The sequence below is a fragment of the Protopterus annectens genome, chromosome 6.part0 (genome assembly GCF_019279795.1).
Source record: "Protopterus annectens isolate FY-2018-M chromosome 6.part0, PAN1.0, whole genome shotgun sequence".
In the NCBI taxonomy this organism is placed as follows: Eukaryota; Metazoa; Chordata; order Ceratodontiformes; family Protopteridae; genus Protopterus; species Protopterus annectens.
In genome coordinates, this window is record NC_056737.1 from 853,007,627 (window position 1) to 853,024,812 (window position 17,186).

The following is a 17,186-nucleotide window of genomic DNA, read 5'->3' on the forward strand; positions in this document are numbered from 1 at the left end:
TCTTCCAAGTGCAATGTTGGAGAGAAAAGGAAACTGCTGGTTCAAAGGGAGGCAAAGTAAGTTTTTCTAAGACAAAATTTAGATCCCAAGGAGGAGGAACTGGTTTCCTTGGTGGTCTGATATAAAGGACACCTTTCAAGAAAAGTTTGATTCCAATCTTTAAACCAAAGGAGGGGTCATTGGTAGACAGACAAATGGCAGACAGATGAGCTTTTACTGAAGAGTGTAATAATCCAGTCTTCAGTAATTCTCGCAGATAAGACAAAATCACTGGACTATCCACAGACTACGGTCGTAGGTTTTGAGAAAGACATCATATGGAAAACTTCTTCCATTTGGAAATGTAATGTTTTCTAGTATTGGGTTTTCTGGCCTCCTGCACAACTTGCAGTATGTCCTCAGAAAATTGGTGTCTGACAGGGATCAAAATCCTTTCACACACAGTGTCAGATGACAGGTTGACATTTCTGGGTGTAAATGGGGATCCCTTGTCCTGTGTGAGTAGATCCACCCTGTGAGGCAACTTGAAATGATTGCCGTTGGCTAAATGCAGAAGAAGGGGGAACCAATGTTGTCTTGGCCAAAAGGAAGTCACCAGCAAGATTTTTGTTTAGTCCTGTTGCATCGTTAACAGAACTTTCTGTAGAAGGGGAATGCATAGAGAAACATCCCCTTCCAAGAGAAGGATAAGGTGTCCATCTTCCATGTCAGAGGATCAGGTACTTTGGCACAAAACTCTGGAAGCTGTCTGTTCATAGGGGAGACAATAAGATCTAATTGAGAGTACCCCACTGGTGGATAATGTCCAAAAACACATCCCTATGCAACATCCATTAGTGGGATTGAGTCAATGACTTACTCAATGCGTCTGTCACAACATTCTGACTGGAGGGAATGTAAACTGCCTGAAGGGTTAGTTGATACTCAGTAGCCAACTCCCAAGCCTTGAGAGCCAACCTGCACAGGAAACATGACTTGGTCCACCCCTGCTTGTTGACATGCCAAAGAACTGTGGTGTTGTCTGTCAACCACTTCAAGAGACCTGTAAGAAAAAGAGGATGAAAAGTTTGCAGGGCAAAAACCAGAGCTCTCATCTCCTTTTTGTTTATGTGTTCCTTCATATGGGAAGGAGACAACATGTCTTGAACCTTTCAAGAGGTGAAGGTTGCCCCCCATCCCATGTCTAAGGCATCCGTGAATAACTCCTGAGGTGGAAGAGGGGGTTGGAGGGGAAACCCTAGATTCAGGGTAACCTGTTGATTCTACCACTGCAATTCTTTTTTTTTAAGCATGGAAGGAAAGGAATAAAAAAATCTAGTGGATTAGCATGTTGCATTTAGACTGACCTGAGATACCACTGGAACATCCTCATGTGAAGTTTGGCTACAAGTAACATGGGAATGGTGGATGCCTTAAAGCCTAGCAGGCAGAGGTACTCCCTGGATGTCAGGGACTGAAGTAGAATAATGGCCTGAGAGAAAGCAGTCAGACAGATGACTCTCTGAGAATGTAAGGAAGCCAACATCTTGTCTGGTTGTATTCTCCATTCTAGGAAGACACAGTCTTGTGAAGAAGTGAGAAAGGATTTTGGAAGATTATAGTGAATCCTAGACTTTGCAGTAGAGACACTGTGAAATGAAGGTTCTGTAAAACTGTCTGAAGAATGACCCTGGAGAAGGTGGTCATTCAGGTATGGAAAGATCTGAATACCAGAGTCTGCAAAAGGCATTAACAGGAGTTAAGCATTTTATGAAGACCCTTGGAGCCGTAGACAGACCAAAAGGCAAGGAAGACAAATGAAAATGGGAGGAAGCAATAGCAAAGTGCACAAATTTCCTGTAAAGAGGAAGAATAGGGACATGAAGATAGGCACCCCTGATGCCCAGGGACACCATGAAGGCCTGTGGAAGAATAAGAGGAAGCACAGTGTTTAAGGTAGGCATGCAAAAGGTGGGGACCTTTAGAAAAGCGTTAGATGTGACAGATTTAGAATGGGTCTCCAAGAACCATCTTTTCTGAGGACTAGGAACATTCTTGAATAGAATCCTTTCCCTATTTGGGAAGGTGGTACTTCTTGAATGGTTCCCTGAGAAATCAACGTGTGAATCACCTGAAGAAAAAATTCCAACCGGTCTTTTGGAGGTTGAGGAATACCCCTGAAGGAAGGGTCTTCCATGTCATGAAGTATCCACTGAGGATAATAAAAGAATCCAGGAGTCTTGGGTGATCTGTTTCCGAGCAGGGAGAGACAGGGAAAGACACAAGGATAGTGGGGACTAGCTGGAGAGAGACTGGTAGTGACAGACTACCTGGCTTGCTCAAAAAATGCTGCTTCTGAACAGGAGTAGTAGTAATCTTGGCACTAAGTTTTTTTTGCACTTCTTTTACTCTTAGATGAAAAAGGTCTGGACAGCTGCCTTAAAAGGAAGTTTTAGAAGGACAGTTCCTTTGAAAATTTGGAACTGGTGACACAAAAATTTGCTTAAGGTCCTGGAGCTCCTTGCCCTTTTCTTGCAAGAACTTAAAAAAGGTCTTCAGCTGCAGATCCAAACAAGGCCTTGGAATCTAATAGAGCATCAATTATTTTAGCTTTGAGATTGTCTGGTAGAGGCTGGAGTCTCAGCCAAGAGTATCTCCTCAAGACAGAGCCAGATGCAGCAGCTATGGCAGATGCTTCCACTGCATCATAGCTGCACTTAATGGCATGACATTTCACTTGAGCAAAGGAACCCAAAATGGAAGAAAGTTGAGACTTGGTGTCAGTGTCTGGACGCTCCAAAATGAGCTCAGTGGCTTGAGAAAGGAGGGCTAAGGTATATTCGGTCATATGCTTCTGAAAGTTTATGACCCTAAAGGCAAGCATGGTCGAAGTATATATTTTTTTCCCCAACCTTTCCAAAACTTTTCTCTCCTTATACAAGAGAAGAAGGGAATTTGAAGGCAAAAGCTATGAGGGCTTATCTGCAGCCACTGAGACTGTAGCTGGATCTGTAGAAGGGCACACAAAAAAAACTTGCAGTCTTCTGGCACTTTTTAAAACCTACCTGGCCTTTTAGGGGCAGGAAGTTGTGAGTCTGGACACTTAGAAGCTGGGGAGAAAGCATCCAAGAAAGCTGGTAGCACTGGAAATACTGTGGACGGGGAAGGGGAATCCATTTGTAACAGATCTTAATATATTTTTTTTGTACCTCAAAAACCTGAGAGTATTCCGACTTAAAAAATTCTCTCATCTTCACAATGGTCCCACCAAAGATAATATCCTCCCAGGGTGATTCTGTATCATTTGATTCCTCCTCTGGGGAACCATACCTCAATGGGGAGAATTATCTGGGCAGAATATGCCACAGACTCATCCCCCAAAGGAATCATCTTCATCTGAGGAATCCTCAATCCCATTTTTTTTTAGAAGAAACTGGAGAAAGTGAAGAAGGGAGAGAGACATTGCCTAAGGGCCATAAAAGCATTAAACAGCCCTTGAGAAAAGGCTTGCCAATTAGCAGAATGTTTCTGAAAAGAAGAAAAAGAATGCTTAGTTTTATGCTTCTTCTTTAGTGGAACATCCATATGGTGGAAAGACAAGGGACCCAACGTAGGCCTACAATCGATAATCGTGATAGGGACGTCTTCATATACAAGGATTTGTGGAATTCCATTAGGACCTTCAGAGACTATTAGCCTGGGTTCCCCCTGTATGCCCGCTGTGGACATTTGCATTTCCCCAAGGATGTGTTACCAGAATCCATTGCAGCCTACACAATAGTACCCGCAGAACAATCACAGCCTTCCTCTGAGGTCTCTGAGCCAACATCATCCTCAGGAGAGACGTCTGGAATTGGAGGAGCAGCAGAGACCTGAGGCCTAGATTTCTTGGCCTTTTTAAGAACAGACTCCCCTGTAGGGCATAACGTACCTTCCATGGCATCGCAAGTTAAATGCTCAAGGCAGTGGTTTTCTAAATATAAATTGGGAGAAGCGAGAGGGCTGCAAAGGGTCTTTGGAAGAAAGGCTTTGCAAATAGCACACGAGGTATGGTCGTGGTTAGGGCCTAGCCAAAAAAGGCACAGAACGTGGGAATACTTATGTTAAATTTGCCTTCCACACTGACACTTGCACTTCCTAGATGACATGTAACCTCAGCAAAACAAAAAAAACCCAATAGGGCACTTATCTGACTTGGAAACTGCAACTTTGCTGTCGAGCAAATGACCAAAGATGGCGTTCAGACTGGCGGAAGAAAAGTTCTGAGGATGGTGCATGTTGATGGCTGCATTACACCAGACATTAGATAGGGACCTATGTGCGCCGTTGCATGAACCTAACAGTATCTTTACACTTTTGTATACTGGCCAGACGTTCAGGACAGCCTGCGACAAACTCCCTCATGTTATGAATACCGAAACATATGAATGGAACGACATCTTCATCTAATATTTGTTTTAACTTCTACTTTATTAATCTTCTGTTCTACGTTCCCTCTTTGTGATCTTTTTTTTTTGTTAATTGTGAATTTTTCCATACCTGGATGCTTTTGTCTGTATTTCTCTTTAAATATCTTTGGGGCTGACTGTTCTGCACTGATTAATTTAGCTTTCTCCTTTGCATAAATATTGCACTGTGTCAGATTGATCTCTCTTTCCTATCTTCATATTTCTTTTTTATACTTTTCAAGTCTCTAGATTTTGTTCTTTATATTTTCTCACTTCCTCAGTCACTTCTTTTTCCAAACAGCCCAAGGTTTCTAGATCGATATAATGTTTCTCACGAATCTGCTGTATTAATGAACACAAATTTGTATTTGAAGCTTCTGACAGATTTTCTTGTGGAAGTATTTTTCTTTCCTCTAATTTCTCTCAAACTTTTCTATATATCCTCTGTCAGGAAATTCAGGGCTTCTTGCATAACAGTAACAACACACAATTTTCTTTCTTATCTTCAATAGTGCACTCTATTGTCTTTATGGCTCTTTTTTGGCCTATCAGTTTTTGTGGACTACTACTTCCTTCTACAACAGGGGTCCATACTCCCCTTGCACCGGGCCTAGCCCCAATGTAGGAATGTTTCGATGTCTTGAGGATTCTACACTGTCATTTTTTTCTAGTCCTGGTAAAAAAGTGTGCCTACTAGGGTTGGGCTCTTTTTATCCTGGGTCTTGTGCACCCAGCTATCTTTTTTATTTTTAACCTACTTCTGTCCATAATATATGCTATATAAAATACAGTTTAAATATCAGTGTCATCTTGGTGAGATTTTGTGAAAACAGTGTCCACCTTGTGAAGGTACTCACCAAGACTTGAGACTGAATTCAGTTCCAGCAATACTATTCTCCTTTGCCTGCTGAATTATCATCTCTCCATTTTTTTTTTTTTTTTTGCATTTAGAAATACGTGGTGTTCTCTTAACTCAATGGAATGGAAATGAAAATGTCTTGTATCACTTACTGAAGTAATGGGAGGCTTGAGGCAGAGAAAATGAGGGTAGTGTCATAAATGTACTAGACTACAGAACTAAGTTTGACGGCTTTGTAAGGTTGTTTGTGAAAATGTTGAAAAGAAGTGGGCCACAAATTGATCTTTGAGGCACACCGACAGTGAAAGGTACAACAGGGGTGAGGGTCTTATTTCCATTTTATGGCCTGCAGTCTGCCAAAGATAGCCAATAAACCAGGAAAGGGAGCACTGAGATACTGATACAGAAAATAGTTCATTAATTAGATGTTTGTAAGATACTGTGTTAAATGTTTTTGGCATGTCTAAAATGATAGAGAATACCAGGTTGCCAATATTTCTGTTAGAGTTTATGGTTTCTCTGAATCTAAGTAGGAAGGCTGTTGTAATATGGTATGGTTGGAAACAGTATTATGTGGTAGACAGCAGTCTGTTGTTGGTGAGACAGGCTAGGAATTGGAAATGCTTACATTTTTCTAATATTATGAACAGGGGAGGTAAAATTGCTATGGGTCAGTAGCTGGAGGGGTCAGTGGTCCACCTTTAAGTGAAGGTAGTTTTCTGTAGTGGATATACTTATCAGAAGGGACACTGGGTATGTAAGGGCACTGGTTGTAATTTTGAGATTCGCTAGTAGTTAAGCTATCAGTAGCAGGAGCTGAGGTTTTTAGTTGTGGAGGTGGCACTTTGATAGTGGAGGTTGGTTATGGATGAAGGGAGAAAGAAGAGAGGATGATAGCTGGGTGGCAGGGAGTGTAAGGGTAGTGGGTGGTTTGGTTTCAAGTAAAGAGAGTACAGATTGAGTGAAATGATTGTTAAACACGGTGGCTACGCGGTCAGTATTATTTATGGTTGGGGATGTGGTGGCAGTTTGTCCTGGGTACAGAACACTTTTTATTGTTATTCAAAACTGCTTGGTGTTTTGTTGATGCTTGTTTTGGAGCTTATGAAATTAGTAGGTTTTGTCTTATCTGATTTTTGCTTAGTGTTATTTCTAAGTTGTTCCAAGTTTTTCCAGTTTTGTGACAAGGAAGTGCTAAAAAGTGGTCTACACTCAGAAATTCAAAAAAGAGCAAAACTAGCAGAGAGTGTAGTTCCAAATAAATAGTGAAGTCATATAAACATGCATTATCTTGAAAGTAATCAAGAAATGGGATTTATTTTTTTTATGTACATTTTGCTGATGTGTAGAGGAAAGACTGGACTACAACAACAGTAACAGGTAAACAGTACTGAAAACATTTGTACAATACACCAGAAAGAACTGACATCAAATTAACAACAGTAACTACAGAAATATTTAAGCAAATCTCGCATACATACACTTAAAAGACCTAGGCTTACAGTAGAACACTGGGACAGCAAAATAGTAATGAAGTAAACAAAGTTACAGTATGGAGATATTTGTATCTGAACAGAAAACTGCAGCATGAAGACAGTTTAATAGAATTTGGATTACACACAATTTTGGACCACAAACTGCTTCCAAACAAGGGTTCTGGTGGTGGGGTAAATAAAGTAAGAAAAGTGATGATGAAAGGGAAACAAAGGCTACTGAGTAGTGGAGGAAAAAAAAAAAGAGGTTGGAAGGGAATGAAAGAGTACACAGTTGTGAGGGGACAGGGAGGTGAATTAACAACCACTGAGAAAAAAGGAAGTAAAATGGGGAATCATACAGATGGCAAAAAGGGGGGAATATGAGGGAGTATAGTCAAAAACAGATGAAGAATGGTTTGAGATTATCACAATGGGATCATGTCAGGTTGCCAAAGGTAGTTTCGGTGAATGCAAACAATCTGAAAGCAGTTAGCCGAAGCCACTTTTGGCGATATTGGAGACTGCGTTTTTCTCCACTGTTAAGCAACCTTGCAGTTGGTACGTATAATTCCAGGGGGTGGGGGGATAAAGGTAGACAAAAAAATTTCTTTTGCTTGCTGAATGTGGTTCTGGTGAACTGCTTTTGTTTTTTATTTCATGCTCACTGAAACTACCTTCAGCAAGTCCACATGAATCTGACTACAATTACAGTGATGCAATTCAAAGCGGTGAGAGAACAGAGATCTTCCAAAGAAGGTTAAGGAAGGGCACTAATCTACTGTGACAAGGCATGATGTTTCAAGACGTGGTGTCTAACTTGAGGAAGCAAGCTCTGTAATGGGGAAGGGAGGTTGGGAGGGGTCTGGTTAAAGAATGGACTCCTGAAGACTGGAATCAGAAAGGAGAGAAGTAGTTTGCAATTTGTGGGTGAAAGGAAAGCAGAAATTTATTAGAGTAATTTTAATACTTTTCATCCGAAAACAACATAAACAAATGCATTTCTGCTGGGTAAGCCTGAATATCATGTCTTAAAAAATAGTACATTTCATAGGAAGGTAACCATAGCTGTGCAGTAATCATCATCATCATCATCATAATAATAATAATAATAGCAACAAACACAAGAAAAGTAAAGATTACCATTCTAATAAGCAGTGGTAAGAAGAGATAATAGTAAATACATACCACTGTATAATTTCAGCAATCTGTGCTTCCCAGTGGGCTACAGATTCCTTCTTGGCTGCAAGGTCCAGCAGTTCATTTTCTAGCTGCCTGTTCTGGGCTCTTAGGTTATCCACGCCTGATGAAAGCTTTAACCAAAACAGGAAGAAACAGTAAAATTAGCATCTGCTGAAATACCTGCAGATGACCTGTCCCTCACAAATGTATTAAGCCTATTACTTGCATGAATGATCACCTGCTAGCAAACATGTTTCTCTGTTTAGGATAACATGCACATTTTGAATTTTGTTTCAACAGAAAATGGTGAATGAGTAAATGTGACATACTAAGTTCTGGAAACATACTGATATGTGACATGACAGCTGCCTTAAATATATATTTTAATACTTTGTCATATAGACACTCTGGGAGTTGACATAATCTCCCGTTGATGTAAGGAATAAAGATAAATTGTAAACTGTACCTTACCAGAGCTTTAAAACTGGTCTATTTTAAGACCACAGTTCAGAAATTAACATTAAAAAAAAAAAAAAAAAAAGTACAAGAGAACAGTATCTATTCGCATAAGGCAGTTTCAATTTCACCTGATGTGTAGCTCCACTAACAGTTGCAAAAATTAATTTTTCATTCAGGACTCGGTTATCCAAGTCTGTCTCAAGTAAATGGAGAGCTATACAGGCAATGCAAATGTTCACAGGTTCATAGGGGTCATAGGTTAGTACTAGGCTAAATGCCCTTGTGAACCATTTTAAGCCTAGCCAATTACTAAATGTGGGGATCAAACCCTGCACCTTGTGCCTGTATGGGAAATACCTTAACCATTATGCCAACTACAGTTAGGATGCAAAAAGTACAGTTTTGTACCTACCATAAATGTAGATGTTCGAAGATCCACATTGCTGCAGTCCTAACACTAGGGTAGTCCGCTGTCCCAGTCGGCCCGAATACCAAAGTATAAGGCTGACGTCGGTCATGGCGCATTAGTCTGACGTCAGGACGTCAGGGTACAAATGCGCATGACCGACGTCATATCCTCAGTCTTTTCTTGCCCCAGATGTCAGAAGACCCTAAAAAGATAAGGCCAAAACCAAAAAACACCAAACACTCCTGTACCAAATATATATACACAATATATACAAATTTACAGAAGTACAACCCCACCCACACAACCACCCCTAAACACAGAGGGGAAGGAGGGAGGGTAAATTGGATTGCAGCAATGTGGATCTTCGAACATCTACATTTATGGTAGGTACAAAACTGTACTATGTTCTTCATCCCACATTGCTGCAGTCCTAACACTTGGGTAGAATCCCAAAGCAGAGGTAAGGGAGGCTGGCAAATCATAAAGAAGCTGGAGCTGTCAACATGCCCTGCAAAATAGCCGTGGCAAAACCAGCCCTAGATTTAGAATAGAGGGGCAGGTGGTAATGCTTAGAGAAAGTATGCACTGAACTCCAAGTAGCTGCCTCCAAAATATACTTAGTTGCCACCCCCCTTAGAAATGCTTTTGAAGTGGCAGTAGCCCTAGTGGAATGAGGCCTAATCCCAGCTGGAACCTCCTTGCCATGATGGGAATAACAAAATGCAATGCAAAACCCAATCCACTTAGAAATAGTTTGTTTTGACACAGGCTTGCCCTGAGAACTCAAAGCAAAAGAAACAAACAACTGCTGCGACTGCCTAAAATCCTTAGTCCTGCTTAAATAATAACGCAACTGCCTGTGTACATCTAAAGTGTGCAAAATCTTTTCCCCCTTATTTTGGGGATCTGCATAAAAAGTAGGCAAATGAATAGTTTGGTTTAAAGCCACACTAGAGACCACCTTAGGCATAAAGGAAGGATTAGTACGTAATGATACCCTATCCTTATGGAAAATAAAAAAAGGCTCAACCGCCATAAGGGCCTGCAATTCAGAAACCCTTCTTGCAGAAGTAATGGCCAACAAAAAAGCAGTCTTCCATGACAAGTATTTCAATTCAGCAGTAGCCGCAGGCTCAAAAGGTTGTAGAGTAAGTTTCTCCAACACAAAATTGAGGTCCCAAGCAGGAGTAGGAGCTCTACGGGGTCGTCTTATATTCTTTGCCCCTCTAAGAAATTGCTTGAACAAAGGATGAGAAAACAATGGTGGGTCACAATCATAGTGAGCTGAAATCGCTGCAGCATGAATCTTAATGGAAGAGAAAGACAAACCTTTGTCCAATAACTCAGTAAGATACTGAAGAGCCACACTCAAATTAGGCTCAGAAACCTCCAAATCCTTTGCTGCACTCCAAAATAAAAATCTCTTCCATTTTTCTGCGTACACTTTCCTTGTACTAGGTCTTCTGGCTTCCATAATCACATTCAAAACTTGTTGAGGAAGCTGAGACCTGCTGTGTTTCAAAACAGAATATGCCAGGCTGTTAGATGAAGAGAGTGAAGCTTGACATTGAGTAGATGACCAGTCCTCTGAGACAATAGGTGTGGAATCAAAGGTAAAGGCCATGGAGGCTTCCTTACCAGACTCCTCAGTAATGGGTACCAGTGTTGCCGAGGCCAATCTGGAGCTATTAAAATCATCCTTGGCTTGTCTTGTCTGACCTTTAGGAGTACCTTTGGGAGGAGAGGCAGAGGTGGAAAGGCATACACATGAAGATTTTTCCAACTGAAAGAAAGAGCATCCACTTTCCAAGCTGTGTGATGAAACCTTTGCCTGCAAAACTTTGGCAGCTGGTGGTTTAGTGGAGAAGCGAACAGATCTATGTCTGGAGTTCCCCATGACACTGTCAATTTTCAAATACATGAAGATCCAGTTTCCACTCGTGGGGATCCATGATTTGCCTGCTTAACACATCTGCTAAGGAGTTCTGTGCTCCCGGCAGAAACCTTGCCTGAAGATTTAGTTGCAAGCTGAGCGCAGTCTCCCACAAAATCATTGCTTGCCTGCATAGAGGATAAGAATGAGTTCCCCTTGTTTGTTGATGTACCACATGACAGTTGTGTTGTCTGTTAGAATCAACACCTGCCCTGGAAGAAGTAACTCCTTGAAAGCCATTAATGCAAACTGGACTGCTAACATCTCCTTCATGTTGATATGTAGATGCTGTAGTCTGGCAGGCCACTTGTCTTGTATCCACTTTCCATTCAGATGAGCTCCCCAAGCTATGTCTGAGGCATCTGTCGTTAGAATTTGACTCGCCTCTGGCCGGGTCACAGAGAGTCCCTTGTTTAGGTGACATTCCTGAGCCCACCACAAAAATTCCTTTTGAATGCAAGGTATTATTTGAATGACAGTGTCCAAATCCTGGCAGTGCTGTGTCCATACATTTTGAGATACCATTGCAGCTTCCTCATATGCAGTTTGGCATTGGGAAGCACCAGAATACAAGATGCCATGAACCCTAAGGCTTGAAGGACTGTCCTTGCAGTCAGCCCGGACTGAAGAGATAGTTGATGGAAGTAAAGATACAGATTCTTTTGTTTGTCCGGGGTTAAAAAGGCCATCTGGGCTGCTGTATTCAGTCTCACACCCAGAAAGCACATGTCTTGAGAGGGTACTAGACTGGACTTTATTTCGTTCACAGAATACCCCAGGCATCTTAGCACTGCTATCACATATTCCAAATGTTGAAAAAGGTCTTCCTTTCTTGAGCCAGAATCAGGCAGTCGTCCAAGTAAGGATAGATTTGTATGCCTTTTAGCCTGAAGTAAGCTATCACTGGAGCCAGAACTTTTGTGAATACTCTGGGCGCAGTAGATAAGCCAAAGGGCAATGCAGAGAACTGATAATGAGAATTCCCAGCTCGAAAACGCAGATACTTCCTGCAACTTAGTCTGATAGGCACATGAAGGTAAGCCTCCTTGAGATCTAAAGTTACCATCCAGTGATCTTTTCCCAGCAGAGGTAAAAGCTGTTGTAACATCAACATCTTGAACTTGGGAATGTCCAGATAAGTGTTGAGGATAGACAAATCCAAAATTGGTCTCCACGTGTTCCCCTTTTTTGGTACTAGGAACAGGCGAGAATAAAATCCTAGGCCCCTTTCTGGCACAGGAACCGGCTGAATGGCCCCTATTTGGAGCAACAGAGAAATTTGCTTGTGAGCCTCTTTTCTTTGTAGAGGCGGAATGTCTGGCATGCCTTTGAAAGGAGGCAAGGTATGGAAATAAAACCTGTAACCGTGGTGAATGATATCTAACACCCATCTGTCCTGGGTAATTAAACTCCAATTTTCTTTGAAAAGTGCCAGCCGTCCTCCCAAAGGTGCTGCCAGACGAGAAGGCTCTGGCAGCTGAAAAGGCAGGTCATTGGGTCTGCTTACGAAAGGACTGACCCCTGCCCTCACCAGAAGACTGAGCAGGTGAACTCCCTGTTCTAGGCCTAAAAGAACCTTGAGCTCTGCCCCTACCACGTCTAGACCTACCCCTAGACTGGGAATCATAAGAAGGATATGTCCACCCCTTAGTAGGCCAATTTCTACTAAACTTCGGAGGCTGAACCTGCAAAAAATCCTTAACAGTCTGCATAGACTTAGCCTTGTCCTCCATTTTCTTTAAAACTGCTTCCACAGGCGAACCAAACAACACATCAGATTGTAACGGGGCATCCAAAATCCTTGTCTTAACATGCTCAGCCAAATTCTGATCCCTCAGCCAGGCGTGCCTGCGAAGAACAGAACCAGTGGCAGCCACCCTCGAAGAGGCCTGTACAGCATCAAAACCACATTGCAAAGAATGCTTACCCACCTGTTCAGAAACATGAACTACATTCTGCAACTCTTTACACTCAATACCTTCCGCCAGAGCATCCACCTTAGACTTCAATTGTGAAAGGAGATAATTTTGGTATTTTAACATGTGGAACTGGCAATTCAAAGCCCTCATGGCTAAAGTGGAAGAAGTATACACCTTCTTTCCCCATCTATCCAAAGCCCTTGCCTCTTTATCAGGAGGAACAGGATTTTTAACAACAGAAGCCTTAACACCTTTAGGCCCCTGAGAAACAGTTTCTGGGTCTGCCCTAGGACTCTTAAAAAGATACTTATGAGCTTCAGGCACCCTATAATACCTATCCGGTTTAACTGGGGCAGGAGGCAAAGAATCAGGGTTCAGGGAAGCCTCTGCAAAACATCTTCCACCACATCCAGAACAGGAGGTATAGCCAAAGGCCTATGCTGGGGTAAAACAAAATTCCCTAAGCCTTTTCCTGGAATCAGAGAAATCTTGACCTTCCCATTTAAAATGCTCCCTCATGGAATGAAGAGTCTCTGAAAAGAAAAATCCTCAGGAGGAGAAGCCAAGGAGTAGAATCATCTACATCAGAATCAGAATAAGGTGGATACTCCTGTAAGTCTTCTGCCGAAGACTCAGAAGCCTCTGAACATTGCTCAAAACTCTCAAGCTCAGGTTCCACCCTAGGCCTCTTATCAGGAGGGGGCATAGAACCTCTAATCATAGTAATCAAATCTTCTGCCATTTTAAGCATATGTTTCTTAGGCAGAGACCCTGAAGAACTAGGAGAAACACCCACAGAAGTTAAACCTGGCCTGCCTCTCGAAGAAGCCTTGGGAACAGAAGGGGAGGGCCTAACCACCTTAGGAAGGGAGGGGAGAACAGCTACCTGAGAAGCCCCCTCAGCCTGGCCTGCCTCCTGAGAGGACACATCTTGTAACAGTAAAGTCTCTCCCTGAGACTCCAAAGAAACTTCTGGCAGAACCTCCGGCTCCACCGAGCCCTCTAAAGAACCGACGTCCGGGACAGACGGTTCTTCCAACCTAGGCTTTGCTGCTTTGTCCTTGCGCTTTTTAGACGAAGCGGCCGGAGCATCCGACGGCATTTTATAATTACAACGCTTCCCAAAACTAACCTGGCACAGTCTAATCTTCTCTTTATAGTGCGTTTGTTAAATCTAGCACAAGAGCGACATCCAACAACGCCGTGCTCAGGCCCTAAGCAAGGTATACACAAGGTATGGTAATCCCTATGAGGTATCTGTTTCCCACAAGAAATACAGTTATTCACTTTTTCTGACATCCGGTTAAATACTGAGGCAAGAAAAACCAAAATATTCCCCAACGGGTACTTAGCCAACTTTGATTCGGTCTGAAACTCCGACTTCAGAAAATTTCAGAACGCCAACCTGCACTCGCAATATTGCTTCTGCATCGGACCATGCGGCAAAAGACTGGATATGACGTCGGTCATGCGCATTTGTACCCTGACGTCCTGACGTCAGACTAATGCGCCTTGACCGACGTCAGCCTTATACTTTGGTATTCGGGCCGACTGGGACAGCGGACTACCCTAGTGTTAGGACTGCAGCAATGTGGGATGAAGAACATCCTTAATTCATCCTTCAACCCCTAACCTCAGCAGCATCAGTATGTCATCCCACAGACACATTTGTACTCTAGAAGCAATATGCTACCAAATGAACCGATACTCATCATTCATCTACATCATGGAGGGAAATTACCTTTTCACATCCCCAAAGAAAGTAGGAAAGGTAATGTGTCTAACCTGTCAATTAACTAGACCCATATGACCCATGCTGATTCTCAAAAAGAGTGCTTGAACAATACATTTCTGTGATACAGAGGGATGGAGCCTTGACTATGACACAAGTAACAAGAACACCTGGCATTAGAGATGCCAGGCAGGGAAGGAGAGGAGTGAAAGGGCTTGACCACTTGCCTCTCCTGTGGAGTGGAAGAAGGATGCTTGTACTTGGAAGCACATTAGAATGGTGCCACATTTCTCAGATGGAGACCAGGAAAACCACCTCCCATGCTTCAGTTTGGTAAGCAGGGCTACCTGCAGGCAACATTACTACCAGAAGCAAAGCATATTGTGACAGCCCACTGAATGTTCCCTTCCCTTGCACAGTTGAGCATGAATGAGAACATAAGGCAGCAAAACACAAAAAAAGTCTTGAACCACTGCCTGTCTTAGTTATATAGTTAATTCCAGATGAATATACCCTAATGTGGCCAGGGACTTGTTTCCCCATTCTGCTGATATCAAAAGGTAATGCAATACCATAGGCGCTTGGAAAAAATTTGATTAGTAACAAACAACCTCTTTTCTCTCTTTTACTTTAACAAGAAACAAAGTGTAGTTATGTAAGTAAACTTACCATAACAGTAAATGTTCTAATAGATCAATGCTGCAGAAGCCTAAGCTATACGTGTGCTACCCTAAAGCAACTGGCTAGCTTCACAAAGCTAAGGTGCTTTCCACTTACCCCAACTGTCAGGAGCTCAATCAGGGCTCCACAAAAGGGCAGATGGATCAAAAAAAGCTCCAGAGCACTTTTTTTTTTGTCCAGGAAGGAGCCCTGAAGACAATGCTATTAAACAACTCAAACAGTAGCTATACACAAAAAGGGGTGGATAAATCCACATCACGGAAACATCAAGAAATTACAATAATTTTCAATTGTGTTCTGCACGTCTGTTTAATCTACATCTCTGTACTCTGTAGAACTGTTTGTAGTTTCCTTTTTGTTGTGTGATAGAGCTGAATATCTGTTTATTGTTGTGAGCCTTTCAGCTTGCAGTGAAATCTTTGTCCAGACAGGGCAAGCTGTTTTCTTCGTGAGAGAAAGTAAATCAGACTGGTTTAATTTAGCTAAGGGCATTCGTGCAAAACAGTTTTTTTGATTGGATAATTGGGCTGGTTTCTGTTTCTCTGCCATTAATAGCAAGTGTTTTCAATCGGACAGACTTGTTTGCTCAAGCTGCTCCAAGCTGCACAGAGACTGGCCTACTGCCCTGCTGTGATATTTGAAAAAGATAAGTGTTTATTTTCAATTTTCTTCTGCACATATGTTTAATACATATCTCTGTAATCTGTACAAGTGATTTTCCCACCCACCCATCCAGTTGTTGTGGTTGTCTTAAGTCTTGGTGGCTTTGAGTTGCTCACTTCTGGTATAACGTTGATACTGGACACTCCCCCCAGTCAAATTACATCAGCTCATTCTACTGTTTATAGTGAGAACTTAGCAAAGGCCCACCCCTTCAGCTTCTGAACCTTGAATTATCTTATTATTTTCTGTCGCTTCACTTTCTACTATTAAAAAACAATGTACCTCCTCTCCTACTTAATTTTGCTGCTTGCCATATTTATTACTGCTTGTTGGTAGCCTCACTAAACTGATGACAGTGTTCTACTGAATCACTGCTTTATTAGTGCTGTCAGTGCTGTCTGTTACTGTTGTGATTTGTGAGCTATTGTTTAGGTTCATAGGTAGGTACTAGGCTATCGGCCCAAGGGCCTACATAGGCCTAGCCAATAAGGTTCCCTGGTTTACACCACCCAAGAAAGTTATTTTCCTGTGCCACTGATGAGCAGAGACACAGAAGTGATCCCCGGGGTGTATTTCCTATTTCTCATCCACTCATCAAGAGCGATTCAAAGCAATCTACTGATTAACTATATTCCATTGCTATCTAATGCAATTCATTACTATTTAATTGCATTTTGTTGCTGTTTAACTGTGACTATAAGTGATTAACCTGTGCTTCATTCTGTTTTTTCTTACTGAGTTCTTAACCTTAAAATTGAATAGCATAGTCTGAATACAGGTCTGCAGTATCCAGAGCTTCAGCTGCATGGTTTTAAACTTTTTTGAGGTATTCCAGCTATAAGTTAACTTTTTTTCTGGGGAAAAAAAAGTTCTAAGCTTGCTTTCCGCCTTTCCTGTTACTAGAGTAGTCCAGATACAGATTTGCTGTATCCAGGACTGTTTTGTAAGTTTCTGAGTTCAGCAGACCCTTCTGTGTTAGAGGGAAGCCTTCCAGCTGATCAGTGGGAGTGATAAGCATTAGGTAGCCTATCCACCACAAGAGGAGTGGTTTCTGGCTCTGAAATTGTAGTTTATTGGCCATTTGGGCAGTTTTTTCTATCTATTAAAACTTTCTCTTCTCTCTTGCACTTTAATTAGCTTATTCACCAGCACTTCATCAGGCTTTTTGTAGCAATTACTGTAGCACACAAGTGCTATCAGCACTAGACATCCTATAAGGAAACAGCTCCAGTGCTTAGTAATGATGACCATCCCTCCTGGCATGTCTAAAGGTCAGTTTCCTGTGCTTTCGCCTATTAACCTGGTGAACTTGGGCATTCTGAGGCAGTGTAGCAACTGCCTCATATACACAGACAACCCTCTCCTCTTACCTCCCAACACTTGAGAGATGTGCCTATATCTTCAAATTGGAAGCCATGCACTCTCCAGCTAAGACAGGAATAGCTGGTCA

The 17,186-nt window shown here is 42.1% G+C and overlaps 1 protein-coding gene across 1 annotated transcript in view; it reads right to left on the reverse strand.

The window, feature by feature from the left end:
- Window positions 1-17,186, reverse strand: part of LOC122803905 (serine/threonine-protein kinase MRCK beta-like) — a gene marked incomplete in the record, with an annotated part of 2,302,169 nt that overhangs the window by 650,711 nt on the left and 1,634,272 nt on the right. Inside the window, 1 exon segment of the mRNA XM_044073588.1 lies at window positions 7,947-8,071. Coding sequence (XP_043929523.1) covers window positions 7,947-8,071 — 125 coding nt within the window.